Here is a 17227-nt window from a genome sequence, read left to right on the forward strand (position 1 = left end):
AGTTCTCACGGGATTCAGACAGTATATTTTGGAGATAGAAGCCCAGTGGAGGTGGATTTGGGCAGAGAAGGTGGATTTGGGCAGAGAAGGTGGATTTGGGCAGAGAACGTGGATTTCCCCAGAAAGTGATTGTAGACGGCTGGTGTGAGTTCGGGAATAAAGAGTTGCTGTTTGAATCTACAAGCTGTGTGGTGGCTCGTGATTGTGTGCCCAGCCAGACTGTGGCAAGATAAGCTGTGTGGAATGTATAAATACTGCTCCTGTCCTTCAATAAACGGCTCCCACTCCTGCTGTATCAACGTTCACAAGTTGTTCGTCACCCCCAGGCCCCCCCCCCCCCCGGTTATTTTGCTGCAGCCGGACTGCGGCACCAATGTATCTGCCTCAGTGTCTCCACCTGGGTTTTGCTTTTGAGAAGAAAAAAATTTAAATGAAATTTCCAGAGAGTAATGGCCACTAACTCCATCCTTGTCCTGGGACTGGAGACATAAGACTTTAATGAAAATGAGGAAGTCTGAAAAGACAGGAAAAGGAAGTTGGTGGAAGGGACCATAGGTGGTGCAGCCATAGAGCACCAAGATGCAGTTCTGGGGCAGTCAGTCTTGGCTGAGAGTGAAAGAAAGCTGTCCACAGGTGACCACAGGAGAGGGCATCTGGGAAGCGGCAAATGCCTTTGGTCAATAAGCACAAAGGCTGCCGCAGTCCGGCTGCAGCAAAATAACCGGGGTGTGACGAACAACTTGTGTAGATTGATACAGCAGGAGTGGGAGCCGTTTATTGCAGGACAGGAGCAGTATTTATACATTCCACACAGCTTATCTAATTAGCATAAACTAGATACAGCAGTCAACCAATCAGGAATCTCCACACTTAATGGCTCGCTGGTGTTACTTCTCAAACCACTCCCTCTGGCAGAATGCCAGGCGCCATCCAGACTTGTTTACGAAGTCTTAACATTCCCCTGGCAAAATGCCAGGTGTTATTTTGACTTGTTTACAGACTCTAACAGTCAATAAGCACAAAGGCTACTAGTTTCGTGGAAGAAATTTTTGTAGGACAGGAAAAGATTGGTTAAGATACTTCCTCCTTAAAGACAATAAGTCTGACAATGTTCTGTCCTCAGTTCTAAGAAAGGGCTCCTGAGAGCTTTGCTCAACTTGTTCTGGAGTTTCCACTGAGTTCAAAGCTGCTCTGGAAGCAAAAATGTCTCCATTTGAAGCATCTTCGGCAGATTGGGAAAAGATGCTTTGGGCTGGGGTTGGGGCTGGGCTGCTTGGGTCATCTGGTCCTCAAGGCATGGATCTGGGAAGGGTCAAGATAGGAGAAAGAAAAAAGAAAGAGAGGAAGAAAAATCAAATGAAATAGAAAATGCAAAACATTTATGTAACAGAATGGATGTTTAATCACATGATGAAGAAGATGAGTAGACCTTTTGGGATGCTGGCACATTGGTGCAGTGGAAGTGTGCTTGGGCCCCTAACCCGGAGGTTCATGGATCAAAACTCCTGTTCTAACTATTTCAAGAACTACCACAGCTTTTAGGATGCCTGCAAAAAACCTATTTGCTCTCTTAAATAGATTGTGTCACTGTGGCTGTCCTCTTTAAGAAATGTGGTTGACATTTTTCTTCTTCCTTGTTCAGATGTTTGCATAGCTCTCTTTTCACTATTTTCAAAGACAGGCAAGTCATACTTGGGAAGAAAAAGCAATATTTTCAGGTTTAATTCCAATAAGTTTTACCTCTTCATTTCTCTGTGCTGAAAATGTCTAATACCCTTAGGGTTAAAATACTTTGGGGAAGTAAAATGTATTAAAAGTTAAGGTAATTAAAAGATTTTCTTTAGCATATGTATGCATACAGGGTAATATGTTAATTAAGAGTGGATTCAAGGATGCATAGAAAGTTAATATTTCTTGTCCGTAGGCAAAGGTAATTTTAAAATACATTGTGACAGCACATCTAACTTTGCCTATGGAAGAAAATAAAAAAGGGACATTTATCACTCAACTATTTTTTATGACAAATCAAGTTCCAGATCGAGTAGTGATTTAAATACAAGATATAAAATTGAGTAGTGATTAAATACAATATATAAATAGCCAATATGGCTGAAATTGAGAACTCAGAAGAAAACACATTGATTTGATAACTGTTAAAAATATTTAATCATTGAATGCTTAATAAAAATGCTTAAATGAATTCTTACAAAATAAAAATACAAACTATCTTAACTCAAATGCATACAATATCACAGAACAAAAATCCACTTGAAAAATAGAAATGGAGGAGTCTGGAGGAGTCTGAGCATGAGACAATGAGGATGAGCTGTTCTCTCATCATGTCAATCAAAAGCAGTGTCCTCAAGCTCTATCAACCCTTGAGAGTTCACCAATTGCCACCATATTTTTTATGCTTCCATGCATTGTTTCCCACTGGTCTTTGAACTGGTTTTTCATAAATTTAAATAATTTTGAGAATGGAATTGCCAGCATGTGGTGATAATTTGAACATTAGAAGAATGAGCTTTTAATGAATATTGTCTATTGTAACCTAAAATCTAACAATCTGTCATGAACTGGAATTATTTGAAAATATACTTCTATAGTTTTATTTATCAGTTTAAAAATATTCATGAATCCTTCTTCTCTCTTTCCATTCCCGATCTGCCATAGAATTTTATCTCAACATGTTACGTGTTTATGCTTAAAATCTATGACTGGCTACCTCTCATAGCGCTCTGAAACAGAAAAATATGTAAAAAGGAAGACATTATTTTTAGTCGTTACCAATATTTCCCTGAGTTTTTTCATTGGTTTTTAAATTTAGTGGCAGTATGCAATCATCAAAAAGCGAATACATAACTTTTTAAAAGTACTCTGTATATAAAAAGCAAACTTGTGTTGGAAGTTTATCCTTATGGGAAGGGCTGGGGTAAGTACCCTTCACCCCTGTCCCCATTTAGCTCTAGGGTCTTCAGACGTGACTGTGAATTGGGACGAAATCACAAACAACAAAACCATCAGGAGTTTGGGAGGAACAAATGTAGAAAATTAAGAAGGTCCCACCGAGATTTGAACTCGGATCGCTGGATTCAGAGTCCAGAGTGCTGACCATTACACCATGGGGCCTGCTCTTTCTAAGGGCTTTACCAAGACCTCTCTGTGTGCTGCTCGGGTGGGGCTCCTGCCTCAGGCTCCTACCTCTTCTTCCGGGCCGTCCAAGGCGCTGACCGCTCTCCCCAAGCCCGCACCGAATCCCTCTCGCGTCTGACTTGGGGCAGGACCGCCTCCTCCTGCCTCACCCCGCCCGGCCCAGCCCCGAGGGGTTACGGAGCTTAGAGTCCTGGCCTCTACGTCTTCCCCGGAACAAAGTGAGGTAGTTGCACCAAACATCTGCTAGGTTCTGAGACGAGCACCTCGTGCTGCGGCCTCATCTAAGGCTCGCAGTGCCTGGGCAGCTGGCCTCGTGCAAGGCTCTCAGTGCGCGGGCAGCTGGCCTCGCGTAAGGCTCGCAGTGCCTGGGCAGCTGGCCTCCTGTAAGGCTCTCAGTGCCTGGGCAGCTGGCCTCGTGTAAGGCTCTCAGTGCCTGGGCAGCTGGCCTCCTGTAAGGCTCGCAGTGCCTGGGCAGCTGGCCTCCTGTAAGGCTCTCAGTGCCTGGGCAGCTGGCCTCGTGTAAGGCTCTCAGTGCCTGGGCAGCTGGCCTCCTGTAAGGCTCGCAGTGCCTGGGCAGCTGGCCTCCTGTAAGGCTCTCAGTGCCTGGGCAGCTGGCCTCGTGTAAGGCTCTCAGTGCCTGGGCAGCTGGCCTCGCGTAAGGCTCGCAGTGCGCGGGCAGCTGGCACCGTGGGCTCTCTTTGGCAGGTGGGAGCCTGTGGGAGACCCGGGACCCTCGACTCCGCTGCCCTATCAGATCTTACTGATTCCATGGAAACCCTCCTTTCCTCGGGTGGTATGGGCGCTTTTGAGGACAAATAAGGAAAGATTTCACCAAGGTCACGGCCGGGGACTCCAGAGGCCGAGGATGCCCAGCCGAGGATGCATCCTCCTGCGGATGTTCAGGCGCCAGCTCCCCCGACCCCCACCCCAACAAATCTCAAACCACCTCCGGGTAACTCCAGTGTTGTGCTTGGATCTGGAATGTCGCCAAAGGCTCCTGTGTTGAAGGCTTGGTCCCAGCGCATTGAAGTCCAGAGGTGGGGCTTTTGGGAAGTGATTGGGCCATGAGATGAGGGCTCTGATCTCATCAGTGGATTATTTTCTGATGGATTCATAACTTGATGGCGTTGGGAGATGTATGGAAACCGTGAGGCATCACTGGGGACATGCTTTGGAAGAGTATTCCCAGTTCCTGGCTCTTTCCTCTTTGTTCTTGCTTTCTGGATGTCAGGAGTTAAGCACATTTCCTCTGAGGCCCTTCTGACTTGATGTTCTGCTTCACTTCAAGCCCGGAGCATTGGAGCCAGCCAACCAAAAAGAAAGCTCTGAAACCATAAGCCAAAACATGGTTTATCCTTTAGTTGTTTTTCTCAGGTATTTGTCATAGTTATAAGAAGCTGACTAACACATCCTACAAATAACAGGTTTCTTGTGAGTGTCCCTTGCAGTGGCTGTCACAGGACAAGGTCTTTATATCAGGTCTTTTCTGAACAGTTGACTTTTCCTCAGGCCTAGAGAAGACCTAGAATGATGAAGAACAATTCTTTGCATAGAGAGGGTAGTAACCCTGCAGGAGAGAGTCAAACTTTTCCACAGGAAGATTCCAAATGCCCAAACCTGGTGGGAAAACCTTATGACGGGGATGATTTTTACCTGCACAGGAAGAGCTCATGGGCTTCTGGTCCCTGAGCATATCCACCCAAAGGGAATACATTGATTTTCTCCCATTTTCCAATGCCAAAGGGGAAAATAGTTCTGATGACTCTGTCTCCATGGAGTTCTTGAGTTGTTAGTTAGTGTGCCCCACATGGAGAGGTGCCTCTGCAGCAGACCTGCCTGGGGTCAAAAGTGAGTTCATTTGCTCTCTCTGGGGCCATAGCCTGCAGTGCTGTCAGACTCTCCTGCAGGTCAGCTGGAATAGAGCATCAAGGAAGGCCCTGATGACCAGGGAAGAGTAAGTGCCAATGTCGAGGAAGGAGACAGGCGCCTTCAGCCTAGATCCTTGACTACTCTGCAGTGATAAAATCTTCAATTTAATTTCCAGATGTAGACAGTGCCGTCCAGGAGCCAGACCTAGGATGGGAGCTGGGCTTCCTACAACTGGCAGGTAACCCAAACCAGACACAGATGGGATAGCTGAACCCAGGTAAAGGGATCCCAGCAGAGGGATCCCTTTAGGAAGGCCCCAGTAGGAAGGTCTGGGAGGTCCAAATGAGTATGTAAGAGAATTAGAGATCTAGATCTCATGAAGGTGGAGAGGAGGAAAAAAAAGTTTTGCAGGCAAAACAAAAGAATAGGAAACAATGAGTGGACGAAATGGAAGCTGACTTTGGGCTTTGTGTGTGACAGGAAAAGTGGCGAATAGGTTGGAGATGTGTGCAGGCTAGGGTGACAATTGTTGGTATGTAGAGAGCAGCCTCAAGCAGAAGGTAAAGGACTGGAGTGATTCTCCAGGGCTGTGCACTTCAAACCGCTAAGTGCGGTACAGAGAAACCCAGTGCAAGGGAGAGGCTTCACCATGGGCAGTGAGGTTTGCAGCCATGATGCTTTCTGCTCCCACCTGTGAACTCGACTCTTTTTTTAAAAGTATTTTTTTCAGTTGTAGGTGGACACAACGCCTCTATTTACTTATTTTGAGAGAGAGTTTTTAATATTTATTTTTTAGTTTTCGGTGGACACAAGATCTTTATTTTATTTTTATGTGGTGTGATCAAACCCAGCACCCCACACATCCCAGGTGAGCGCGTTACCGCTTGAGCCACATCCCCAGCCCACACCTTTATTTTTATTTACTTATTTTAACGTGGTGCTGAGTATCTCACCCAGTGCCTCACCCAGGGCCTCACTCTAGGGGAGCACTCTACCACTGAGCCACAACCCAGCCCCTCCCTGAGCTGGGCTTGTAGGCCAACCTTCCGTGGAAGAGCGAAGCCTGGAGGAAGCGCAGGTCCAAGTTCATTGCCCTCGATTTTTGAGTTTAGATGCTGCTTTCCAGGCATGGAGCAGGTAATGTGAGCATTCTTTTAAAACCAGGCACTTCTCCTTTATGCACACATTCCTTTCTAGGAATCAAGCCAAAGGGAGACCCCGGAGGGATGAGCCCCTCACCATCTAGAAGTGTTGATTTCTGCGTACGGGCTTGCTTGCACAGGTGGGCTCACACTTCTGAGGACTGAGAATACTTTGCTCATGAGAGTAAATGGTGGGTGGGCTGAATGACACGAAGGTTTGAAAAGATAAGATTTGGGTCTCAGGTGTTAGTGGATTTCAAAGGATAAACATATCGGTGGATTTGCAGGGAAAAGTGACAAAAGGGATGAGGTCCCACCGAGATTTGAACTCGGATCGCTGGATTCAAAGTCCAGAGTGCTAACCATTACACCATGGGGCCAGCAAGCAGCCTCTTCTAACAAGTTTTTCTTGTGACAAAAATTAATCCCTGCACCATCACCATGAAATGTTAAGACGCTCGTTTTCAGTGAGATCCCAGCGCCCCCTAGCGGAGCATTTGGGAAACTTGTGGGTGTTTTGCGGGTCCAGGGCCAACCGTCCTTTGGGGGTTACGGTCGGGGTAGGTGATGCTGGAAGTCTTGCCACGCCCACTGCGGCCCGGCACCGGGGACTGACCTCAGGACGCACAAGTTTGGGAAAACCAGCTTGAGCATCCACCGGGTGTTCCCGGGCCTTTTCTGGCAATGAAATGCTCGTTCCCGGGATTGTCTGGAGCCTCCACAAAATCATCTTCGCAGGCGATTGGCAGCGCTCATCAGGACCTATTCACTTCATTTTGAAACGGGAATTCGCCGCTGCCCCGACGTCCGTGGAGTCGGAATCCCTCCCTAGCTAGTCGGTGACCGTCCGGCTGCGCACGGGCCGCCTTGCTGTTAGAGAGCGCAGACACTCGCCCGCCGTCTGCATCACTGCCCGTGGCCATCTCTGGCTGCGGACCGGGAATATGACATGTGTTTCATGCCCCCGGGGTTCAGGCTGGTTCACGTGGCAGTAGGAACCAGCACAGGATCTTGACCTAAGCACTCTCTCACTGACGTCCGGTTGGACGAACCCCAGCTTTCTGCTGCCTTAACTAATGCTTTAGTGAACAACTACGTTCAAAGATTCCCTACGAGACTATTTAAGAACTGATGGTTGGTCACCATGTTGTTGACCTGGGGTGTGAGAGAGTGGAGTGAAATGTGAAAAAGTAAAAAATATTAATAAGATGATTAGGGATAAGAAAACGCTCCCCAAAGTCCCCCTGTGATTCCAGTATCATTCTCATCCCCCTGAATGCATGGTGCTTGATTATTTCTGTTGCAGGGACTTCTTATTTGGTTCTTACCACTTTCCAATGAAACCGGGCTGGTTTCCTACTTCCCACTCTGCAGTTGAGGTTGGGTAGAATGAGTCTCCGCACAGGTCTAATTGCACAGCAATAACTGCCTCCTTGGGCTGGAGGCCCCTTTGTGGCCTCAGATCCTCAGGTTGTTGCTTTGTTTTTGTTTTCTCATCAAGGAATGGTCACTGGATAGGGGTCTGAGGAGGTTCCCAGAAGGAAGAAGAGACCTCAACTCAGTCCTGGCAGGTTCTTGACTTGCCCAGAAAGAAATTTCAGGATGCGTGAAAAGATTTTTTTAGGAAAGCAAGGCGACTTATTCAGGAAGGCAGCAATAGTGCAGGATGCTCTCTCAAAGGGAGAAGTCATGTGAGAGGAGGCACTTTTGGGGTCTTTGGCTCTTCTTTTAAAGGAAACTGTAAATGGTGAGACTGGGACTGTTTGGGGTGACAGCCTGGTGAATTGCATTCTCTTTGCCATGGAGCACAGACAGGCTCCTCAGTACTTGATCCTTTCAGGATCTCTAGGTTGACTGCATCCAGCGAACAGATGATGTTTGGAATATACCCACGACAAGTCTCTAACAATATTTTTTCCCTTGGCTTTATTTAGTCTAAAGAAAATAGGTTATGTAAGCTAGCCATGCATGCAGGCATTAATCATCTAGACTCACAGTACTCTAAGATTTAAAGGCATTTTAGGAATTCAGGCCTGGGGAGTAAAGGTGAAGGTGTGGAGCTGCTCAGATTTAAAGTTACAGTTTCTTTTCCCTTTCTTGCTTTTGTCTGTCTGCCTATCCTGATTGTTTTCTCTCTCTGACCTCAGAATCAGGCTAGATGGTCTAGCTCCTACTTCCATTGAATGGGGAGGGACAGGAAGAGCTGTGGGCGACTGAATGGGAACTTAAACTCATCTGCGTGGTCAAGCCTGCAGGTCTTTGCACTCTTTTCCTTTCTTTCTGACACACAGTTCTTATACATAGCAAAATTGACTAAAATTCTGAGCCTGTAGACTTCTGTACACCCAGACACTGAAATTCCAGCTCAACATACTCGAGAACTGAGCTGTGCTAAGCTTTCTAAGATGCATCTTCTGAGGCTGTCATCAAGGAATTTGTGTTATAGGCCTCAAATGGAGTTCTTTCCCAGAATTTGAAGAAAGGATAGAACTTGGTTATCATATGAGCAAAACCACAATAAAATATTCTTTCCCAGACCTTAGGAAAATCATCAAGTCAAATGTAAAAGTCAAAGTGAAATGGTAACAATTTAATGACAGACCCGAGCATGAGTCTATAACTGGCATGCTTAAAATCTAGAAAGAAATTCTAAGAAGTGAAGGAAAACAGAAGAGTGTTGACTGCCAGTGAGAAAAGTTATAACACACCCCTGGAGTTGTGGGAATGCTGCTTAGTGATTAGGCTACTTCATCTACTTTGCCTTTTTTTTTCCTCGCTAAAATACTTTTTGATGGAGAACTTGTGGTCAGAGCTTAGGCCAGGCACATCTTCTATAACAGCAATTTCTAAAAGTTCTCGTAAGCTTTCTGCTATGCACTGCTATGCCTTCTAAGTTTTGGCAACGTGAGTGTATCCATCAAGTGCAAGCATCCTGATAAGGTCCCTGCTTGCACTAGTCAATTACACCTTATCACACTGCTGATGTGAACTGGCTAGGGGAGAGTCCAGTGTGTGGGGCCTTGCTTGCTGTGATCTGTGTGCGTCCCCCCAAATTCATGTGATAGACACTTAATCCAGATGCCACAACATTGAGGAGTGGGGCCTGTTGGGAGGTGTTAGGTCACAAAGCTCTGTCCTCATTTATGGTCAATGCCATCATCAAAGTGTCCCATGGAGATAGAGGTGGGTTGCTTTTTGCCCTTGGGTTGCAGTAGGCAGTGGGGACACAGTACTCCCTCCCCCTTCCTGAGGACACAGAGGTCAATAGCCATCTTAGAAGCATAGCCCAGGCCCTCACCAGATTCCAGACTTGTTGGGGCCTTGAACTTCAAATTGTACCTCCAAAATTGTGAGAAAACAAATTTCTGTTCTTGATAAATGAACCAGTGTCAGAGATTCTTTTATTTTTATTTTAAATTAACCACATTTATGAATGCAGTCAACAGAAATCTTTTAGATCACTAATGTAATCCAGAAGGCTAACAGCCATGCCCTTTATGGAAATTTCAAAAACAAAAATTTTGACAGTTAGAAGTTCCATGTACTCAACACTCACCTTCAACAGTTATCAAAACACAACATACAAGTAAAGCTTGTCAAGGTCAAAATATATCATTTACTGATACTCATGAGAAAGGGCACCCAAAAGACTAATTATGTGGCTTATGATTCTTCCTTGCTCTTTGATAACCTTTCCCTCTATGCCTCAATTTGCCTGGCAGGTACTTCCATCAACTAAATCATTCCCACTTTAAACAGAATAACATAAATATGGAATTACAACATACATCCTGATACCTTTAGGTATTCAACGGAACAGGGAGCAACTTATGAGGGTTCTTTATCATCTTGGAGCCCCAGGAAGATGGTGGCAAGCATGTGCTTCCAAGGATACCCATGGATCCCTGCTCAATGAAACCTGAGAACCACTAAAATAAAATCTAGAAATTCAATCAGTTTAAAAAGTACTCTAGAGTAAAAAAACTGTGCATTTATTAAAGGTTTAAGTCATTTCCTTTATTCCATGAAGGAAGGGAAGCTGTTCTAGGTTACTAATCCCACTTATTCTAACAAATGCTCAAATAATCATTCTTCCATTTCCTAAAACTGGTAAAGCACACAATGTAACTTGTGGCAGCAAGAGGGAGAAAATAAAATACAAAACATTTCTGGAATACTGTTTTCATCAGCAAAATTTATGATCTTGGTCTTTCCTTCTTGCCTTTGTATAGGGCCAAAAGGGGGACATTGGCTGCTTTAACAACCTTGAAGTGGACTCCAGGAATGTCACCAACAGCATGACCTTTTGGACCAAATCCAGCAACTAGAACTTCATCATTTTCCTTAATAAAGTTCAGGCAACCATCACTGGGTATAAAAGCCGTGATTTTCTTGCCATTCTTGATCAGCTGGACCCTGACACACTTCCTGATGGCTGAATTTGGTTGTTTGGCTTCAACCCCTACTTTTTCCAGCACAATTCCCTTTGCATGGGAAGCACCTCCAAAAGGGTTGGCCTTCAGGGCTATACCCAAATGGGCCTTCTTGTATTGTTTATCATGCCACTTTTGGTCCCATTGGTGACTACGGAGCTTCCTGGCAGTACGAAGACGGTGAAACTTGCCCATCTTGTCAATGCCATGGGCGAGCAAAAGAGCCAGACATCCTTTTATAGCAGCACAAACGGACTGACATGCCTCAAGGTTTCCCAGCCTTAAATCCCCCAGATTATTCCACTCTATCTTGTGTCTTATAAATATGTTCTGAGAGACTGAAGAGCAGATTCTCATAGGGAAACATGAGGCTATAATATTTTTGAAAAATGAGAAAAAACTTGCGTAAAAGAATTTGAATCTACCTACACTAAATATATGAAGATTAAAAAAAAAAAACAAAGCATACTATATGGGTTCTACATGCTTTCTATCCTCTTGTTATGAAATCGCATCTTCTTCAGCTTTCTCCTGTTTCTTCATGCAAAATATGCATTCAGGCCTACTTTATCTTATCATATTTACAAATACAAATTCAGAATCTAGTTAGTTTCATAAATGAAGTTTGTAATTAACAAAATGACTAGAAGAAAATCAAAGGACATGTTCCCTTTTTCTTGAAGCAAAAAGAATTATAATTATTTTTATAAATGAGGTCAAAGAATTTGAGATGGCATGTGAAATTCTTTCTCTCTCCCACATGATACAGTTTTGTGCACTTTAATCCATTTAGGCTGTTATAACAAAAAATCCATAAGCTAGGTGGCTTGTAAATAATAGAAACTTATTCATATGTTTCTAGAGGCAGGATTTCAAGATTGTGGAGCCAATATATTCAGTTTGCTGAGGGATGGTGCTTTGCTTACCAGATGGCATTTTGTACCACTGCACCAGGTTGTTTGTTCAAATTAACACAAACAGGGAGGGTCATCTCACTTGTACCAAGTCTCCTTAAATGTGCAAACACTAGACATAGCTGCACATCCCATAGATCTCTATCTGTGTGGTGTGCAATTCCAACCCATTTCCTATTTGATCATAAGCTATAAACTAGCAATATTATATCTGATATCTCTTTGTTTTTGAACTTTCAAAATGTATTTTAATCTCATTCCAAACAGAAATAAAATTTCTAGATACAAATACATCTCATTCAAATCAGTTTTTAACATACATTCAGAGCTTAAAATATTATAAGGATCCCAATATTTTCATCTTTTATAATCTCAATATATTATATATTTAATATATTATATATACAATACATACATGTAGTCAACAGGATTTCAAAGTAATTTCTTAAAAGTCTGATCAGTACTGATAAATATTTTTAGACAATTAAAAGAAACTATCTAGGATCACAGAATAACATAAAATATGGCAGGCCCAAACCTAACAGTAAGACTGCAAATGTTCATATGGCCAACAGTTTTAAAAGAACTTTAAACTGGGCTGGGGATGTGGCTTAAGCGGTACTGCGCTTGCCTGGCATGCCCATGTTCCATCCAAACAAAGATGTTGTGTCTGCCGAAAACTAAAAAAAAAAATAAATATTAAAAAATTCTCTCTCTCTCTCTCTCAAAAAAAAAAAAAAAAGAACTTTCAACTTAGGTAAAATATAATTTAAAACAACACTTTTGCTACTCTCAAGGAGCAGTACTTGCAGATATCAAGCACATACAACTCCATTAAATTTAAAGTATCTATGCAGCTTTCCTTACTGTAATATACGTAGCTATCTCTTCCTTTCTGTTGGATTTTTGTTGTTGTTTGAAGAGTAACTAATATATTACCAACAGAAATGACTTTAGTTCTGTTCTCTCCCCTAAAGCATGGCTCAGTTTGAAGATTGTTCTATAGGCAGCCACTAGGACTACTAACAGTACCTTAATACCATGAAGAGCATTCAGTAACTAGAGTCATAATAGAAGTTTGAAAGACTGCTGGAGGTTTCTGTAAACCAAGGTAATCACAAGTATTACCCCTGCAGATAGCCCTCTCACATTAGTTAAAACAGTAAGTTAAAATTCCAATGACACAGTGTAATAGTTAACAATCCACCTTGTGATTTTAAATATTACAACATTAACTCACCCTGAGAATACAGAGGAAGCATTTTAAACAGGATACTTTGATGTTTTTTTTTTTTTCCCCCTTTGTATTTGCTTTCTTCTGGTTTTTGCTAGCCCTTCAAGGACACAAATATTTGAATTCAGAGTGTGACTTGGATGACCTTTTTTGTTAACTGAGATTCATGCCACAGTCAGATACTGATGATAGAAGAGCCCAAAAAGGCTTGTAGAAAAGAGGCAAGCAGCATGGCCAATCTCAAAACACATGTCAAAAATGATAGAAATCCTCGAAAAAGGAGAGGAGTGAAAGTGTTTTTTAAGCTGCTCAGTGCCACTGTTATTTGTGTAACAGTTACCTTCATCTTCCCATCAGCAGATGGTAAGTCAGAGTAAACAGAAATGGAGTGTAGACTATTATCCACTGGCAAGGTAGAGACAGATTCTGGATAAATCCCCCAGGAATGATTACCTAGTATTTTCAAAAGCAGAGTTGTATGAAGCAGCATTACCAGAGGTGCCATATACTGCAGGGCAATGACACGAAGGTAATAAAAGACTCGAGCCACCATTTTCTGTAGCTCAACTATACTTATTCGGCCTGCTTCTTTCTTCATCTGATCCACACACTTCTGGGCTAAGTTTAAATATGCTTGCAGGTGACTGTGCATCATGGCCAATCTCAAAACACACAGCAGGATTATTAACCAGAGTCGTAGAGCATCAAATGTAGCTTCTGTCATTAAAGGGACACTTTCTTTACCCAATGGTGGGTTCATAATGTAGTCTTTGGTGATTGGTTTTACCCAGAGCAGAACCATAAATAAAAGTGCCAAGAAGTTGATATGAAGTAATGTTCTTCATTAAGATGGAAAACATATATTTATCTGCATGTGCTTATGTACATTTTCCGCTTACTGTGTAATTTTTTCTGTTGCCAAATTCAGGGCATCCAGATGCATTTAAGCCAGCCGTAATCCAGGAAATGTCAAAAAAGCCCCAATGAGTGAACAGAAAATATCCAGGAAAAATTTGAAAGTAAGTTTTGAATCAGGACCCTGAGATTCTAAACCTTGCTTTTCAAGAAATTGTTTGGCACTGTCTGAAAAATTTGTAAACCCAGTTTCAAGTTCAAATTCCAGATAATTCTCTGTTACAATAAAAGCTGCCATTGCTTTGACGAGGAAAAAAAATCCAAAGGTGACACAAACTGATCTTTCACCACCATCTTCTAATTGCAAAAGACAAAACCAGCAGGCACCATACTAAGCTGATATTCATTTTCTGTGTAGGCTTCATAAGACTGTAGTAGACTTCAGTTACTAGATATATAACTGTAGCAGCCACTGTGAAATCCACCTGGTATTCTGGAAAGTAATGCAATGCTAAAGTATCCACTTCTGTAACTGACATGGTTTCTAGATGAAGGTCAATATCCTTTGGAATGGTTAGTGGTTTATTTTCAATGTGACCATTATATTTCCTGTCTTTTCTGCTTTTCCCTTTTTGTTGCTTCCCTGCAAGAATTCTTAATTCTTCTTCTGTAGGATGCTGATACCACCTTAAACATGGCACCAAGGACGGGTAGTGGACCAGACACCCCGAAGCCGCTGGATCTCCCCTGCCCGTGTTGCAGAAACCGTGAGGAAGCTGATCTCTCTCTTTTTAAGTGTGAATTATTACTTGTCAGATTTGTCTACTAGTTCCAAAAGGGACTAATGGTACTTTCTTCCACCTGCTCAGAGGAACAAAGAAACACTGTGATTGCTAGATTGATTTAATGAGTAACTATGTCATGTTAAACTGGCATCTAGAATTGTACATATTTCAGAGTCTTGATGCTCTTCACAGTTCATATCTACTTGTTCTATCCTCAAGCTCTGTCATCATTTAAAGACACCTCAAAGGAAGACCTTTGTGTAGCTATGACAGCTTCCTCTTGGGCTGCTCTTTCCATCTGTCCCTGCAGACCTTAGGCCCACCACACCATTTCTGATTTTCTTACTTCATTGCCTAGAAAGCTGTCTTGCATTCCCTCTACTCCTATCAGCAATGTTATTTATTCTGTGCCCCTTGGGCTTTTCACACACCTCTCCAGGAATATTCATTATATTGTCTTAAGATGTGTTTTAGCAATATTTGAGTGAAGGTATTCTTTGTACTATTTATGAATGAACAGTGCATTTTATGAATCAAAATCCAAACACCTTAAACAAGTTATAATGAAAAGATCCTCCATCCATCCAGCTATCTTTCTTCAGAGGCAACCACAATTATAGTTATTTAGTATTCTCTCAGAGATAGTTTGCATTTATATAAGCACCCCCACACAGGCACATACCTACCACAAACACATACCACAAATGCGCATGTACACATGTGCACACACACATGCTCTTGCACACACACTTTACACAAGCACACCCACCCACCACCACACATGCACACACTTCTACTGCACTATCCTCTACTTGCTTTTGGTATTTGACAGTAAATTTTGAAGATTGTCACCACAAGTGCCTAGAGAGGCTGTATAGTATACAGTAGCTGTAATATGGACTCTGAAGCCAAAGTCTGGTTTCGAACATGTTGTCACTACTAACCAGCTATACAACCTCAGGCAGTTTGTGCAATTCCTCTGAATCCTCACTTTATGATCTGTAAAACAGTTATAATAATATTTAATCTCATAAAGTTGCTATGAAAAATTAAACTATTTAAAGAACTTTTAGAACATTATGTGGCACAGGGAAGAAAAAGAGCATTCCTATTTGTTTATCCACCAAGTAGAATGGTGTACTGAAATTTATTGCTGGTCATTCAGATTGCTTCTAGTCTTTTGCACTTCAAACTATGCTGCTGAAAAATCCTGTAAATATATCATTTTGCACATTTTTTTAAAATAGTAATTTTATATAGGTAGACTTTCTGGGTGTAAACATATAAGAACTTTTAATTTTGACAGATATTACTAAATTCTTTTGTTGTTGTTGTTGGGGGTGGAGTAACTGGGGATTGAACTCTAGGGCACTCAACCACTGATCCACATCTCCAGCCATATTCTTATTTTATTTAGAGATAGGGTCTCATTGAGTTGCTTAGTGCTTCACTTTTGCTGAGGGTGACTTTGAACTCGTGATCCTCCTGTCTCAGCTTGCTGAGCCATTAGGATTACAGGCATGTGCTACTGCACCTGGTGAAACTCTTTTTGAATGTTCTACAAGGTTGCAGGATCACCAGCATTGAACTAAGAATTAAAGACTTATTCAGGATTTTCCATTCCTATCCCAGCAGACAATGAATGGATTATGGTGAATAGTAGATACTGAATAAAATGTTACTGGGTGGTGAATGGTTTAGGAAATACAGCTGGTACCAATAGCAGAGATAACATGATACCTGGGAAAAGTTTTTAACAGAGATTGCATTGTGATCTCTGCTTTTGTGATCTTGCATAAGAGGACTTCAAGCAAGATATGAGACTTAGTGAAAGTACAGCAAAGTTTATTAGAAGAGAAAGTAGAAGGGGGAAGCATGAGAGAGAGAGAGAGAGAGAGAGAGAGAGAGAGAGAGAGAGAAAGAGAGGAGAGAGATATCGATCTCAGAAGGGCAACTTACTTCTTTGTGTACTAGCTTTTATTTGGCAAGGAGGGAGATTGTGAGAAGGTGCTGCCCTCATATCACTTATGGGCTCTGGATTCACAAACACATTAGCTTAAGAACCTGAGGCAGCTCTGGGTCATCTTGGCCTGGCTGACAGGTCCTAATTGGAACTGGTTTTACATAGTTTATGGTGGTAGGCTCTGGTCTCAATCATCCTGCTTCCCCAAGTCTGGGGATCTCTGGTCTGGGTTGTTTGTGTGGTGTCTTGTTTAAGACATCTTATCAATCAGGCCCTTCTGAGCAAATACATCCTTGTCCTCTCCTGAATTTACCTATCTTCCTTCTATTCTAAAGGAGTAGTTTGTAAGGCTGAGACCATTTAAGGGTCCTGAAGTAGCTGTCCTGTCGGCTACATCACTGAGTGCCAATGAGGTAGGGCTGTTGATTAACTCATGTGCTCTGTACCAAGTATTCCTAAAGGGTTGATCCCCTGCTCTTGTCTAATTTCTACCTAATAGTACCAAGAAAAACATTTAAAAATATACTTTAGTATCTGGTTTGCTAGTGAAGCCATTAAGAAGAGTCAAGATGCTAACTTTTACTGATCATTTTGGGCTGGTCAGTTGCAGAAATTTCTCTTAGAACCAGGAAAGGGTGATTAAAAAGCATCTCCTAATTTCTGTTAATACCGTAATGCAACAGGATGGCAGTTCATTAAAAAAAATTTGGCCAGAGATTGTTGATTTACTGGTTTTCCTGTAGGAAAATGCTTTATTATTGTAATATTGTCTTCACATACATGATTCTGATATATGCAAAGGTCAAGAGAAAAAAAGAAAAAGAAATACCGAGTGACTATTAGATGATGAATCCTCTTTTAAAATTGTCATTGAAGTCT

At 42.3% G+C, this 17227-nt stretch overlaps 1 protein-coding gene, 2 non-coding genes and 1 pseudogene across 3 annotated transcripts; all 4 read right to left on the reverse strand.

The window, feature by feature from the left end:
* Positions 1–3057: 3057 nt before the first annotated feature.
* Trnaq-cug (transfer RNA glutamine (anticodon CUG)) lies at positions 3058–3129 on the reverse strand. The gene has a single exon. It is a non-coding gene; the product is annotated as a tRNA-Gln (tRNA).
* A 3343-nt stretch (positions 3130–6472) lies between these two features.
* Positions 6473–6544, reverse strand: Trnaq-uug (transfer RNA glutamine (anticodon UUG)). The gene has a single exon. It is a non-coding gene; the product is annotated as a tRNA-Gln (tRNA).
* A 3806-nt stretch (positions 6545–10350) lies between these two features.
* On the reverse strand, positions 10351–10797 carry LOC114102775 (small ribosomal subunit protein uS12-like). The gene has a single exon (XM_034636969.2). The coding sequence runs from the start codon at positions 10790–10792 to the stop codon at positions 10361–10363; it is 432 nt and encodes a 143-aa protein (XP_034492860.2). The 5' UTR covers positions 10793–10797; the 3' UTR covers positions 10351–10360.
* A 2019-nt stretch (positions 10798–12816) lies between these two features.
* On the reverse strand, positions 12817–14288 carry LOC114102774 (transmembrane protein 161B-like; annotated as a pseudogene).
* Between the last annotated feature and the right edge of the window lie 2939 nt (positions 14289–17227).

Source organism: Marmota flaviventris, chromosome 6, assembly GCF_047511675.1.
Source record: "Marmota flaviventris isolate mMarFla1 chromosome 6, mMarFla1.hap1, whole genome shotgun sequence".
Taxonomy (NCBI): domain Eukaryota; kingdom Metazoa; phylum Chordata; class Mammalia; order Rodentia; family Sciuridae; genus Marmota; species Marmota flaviventris.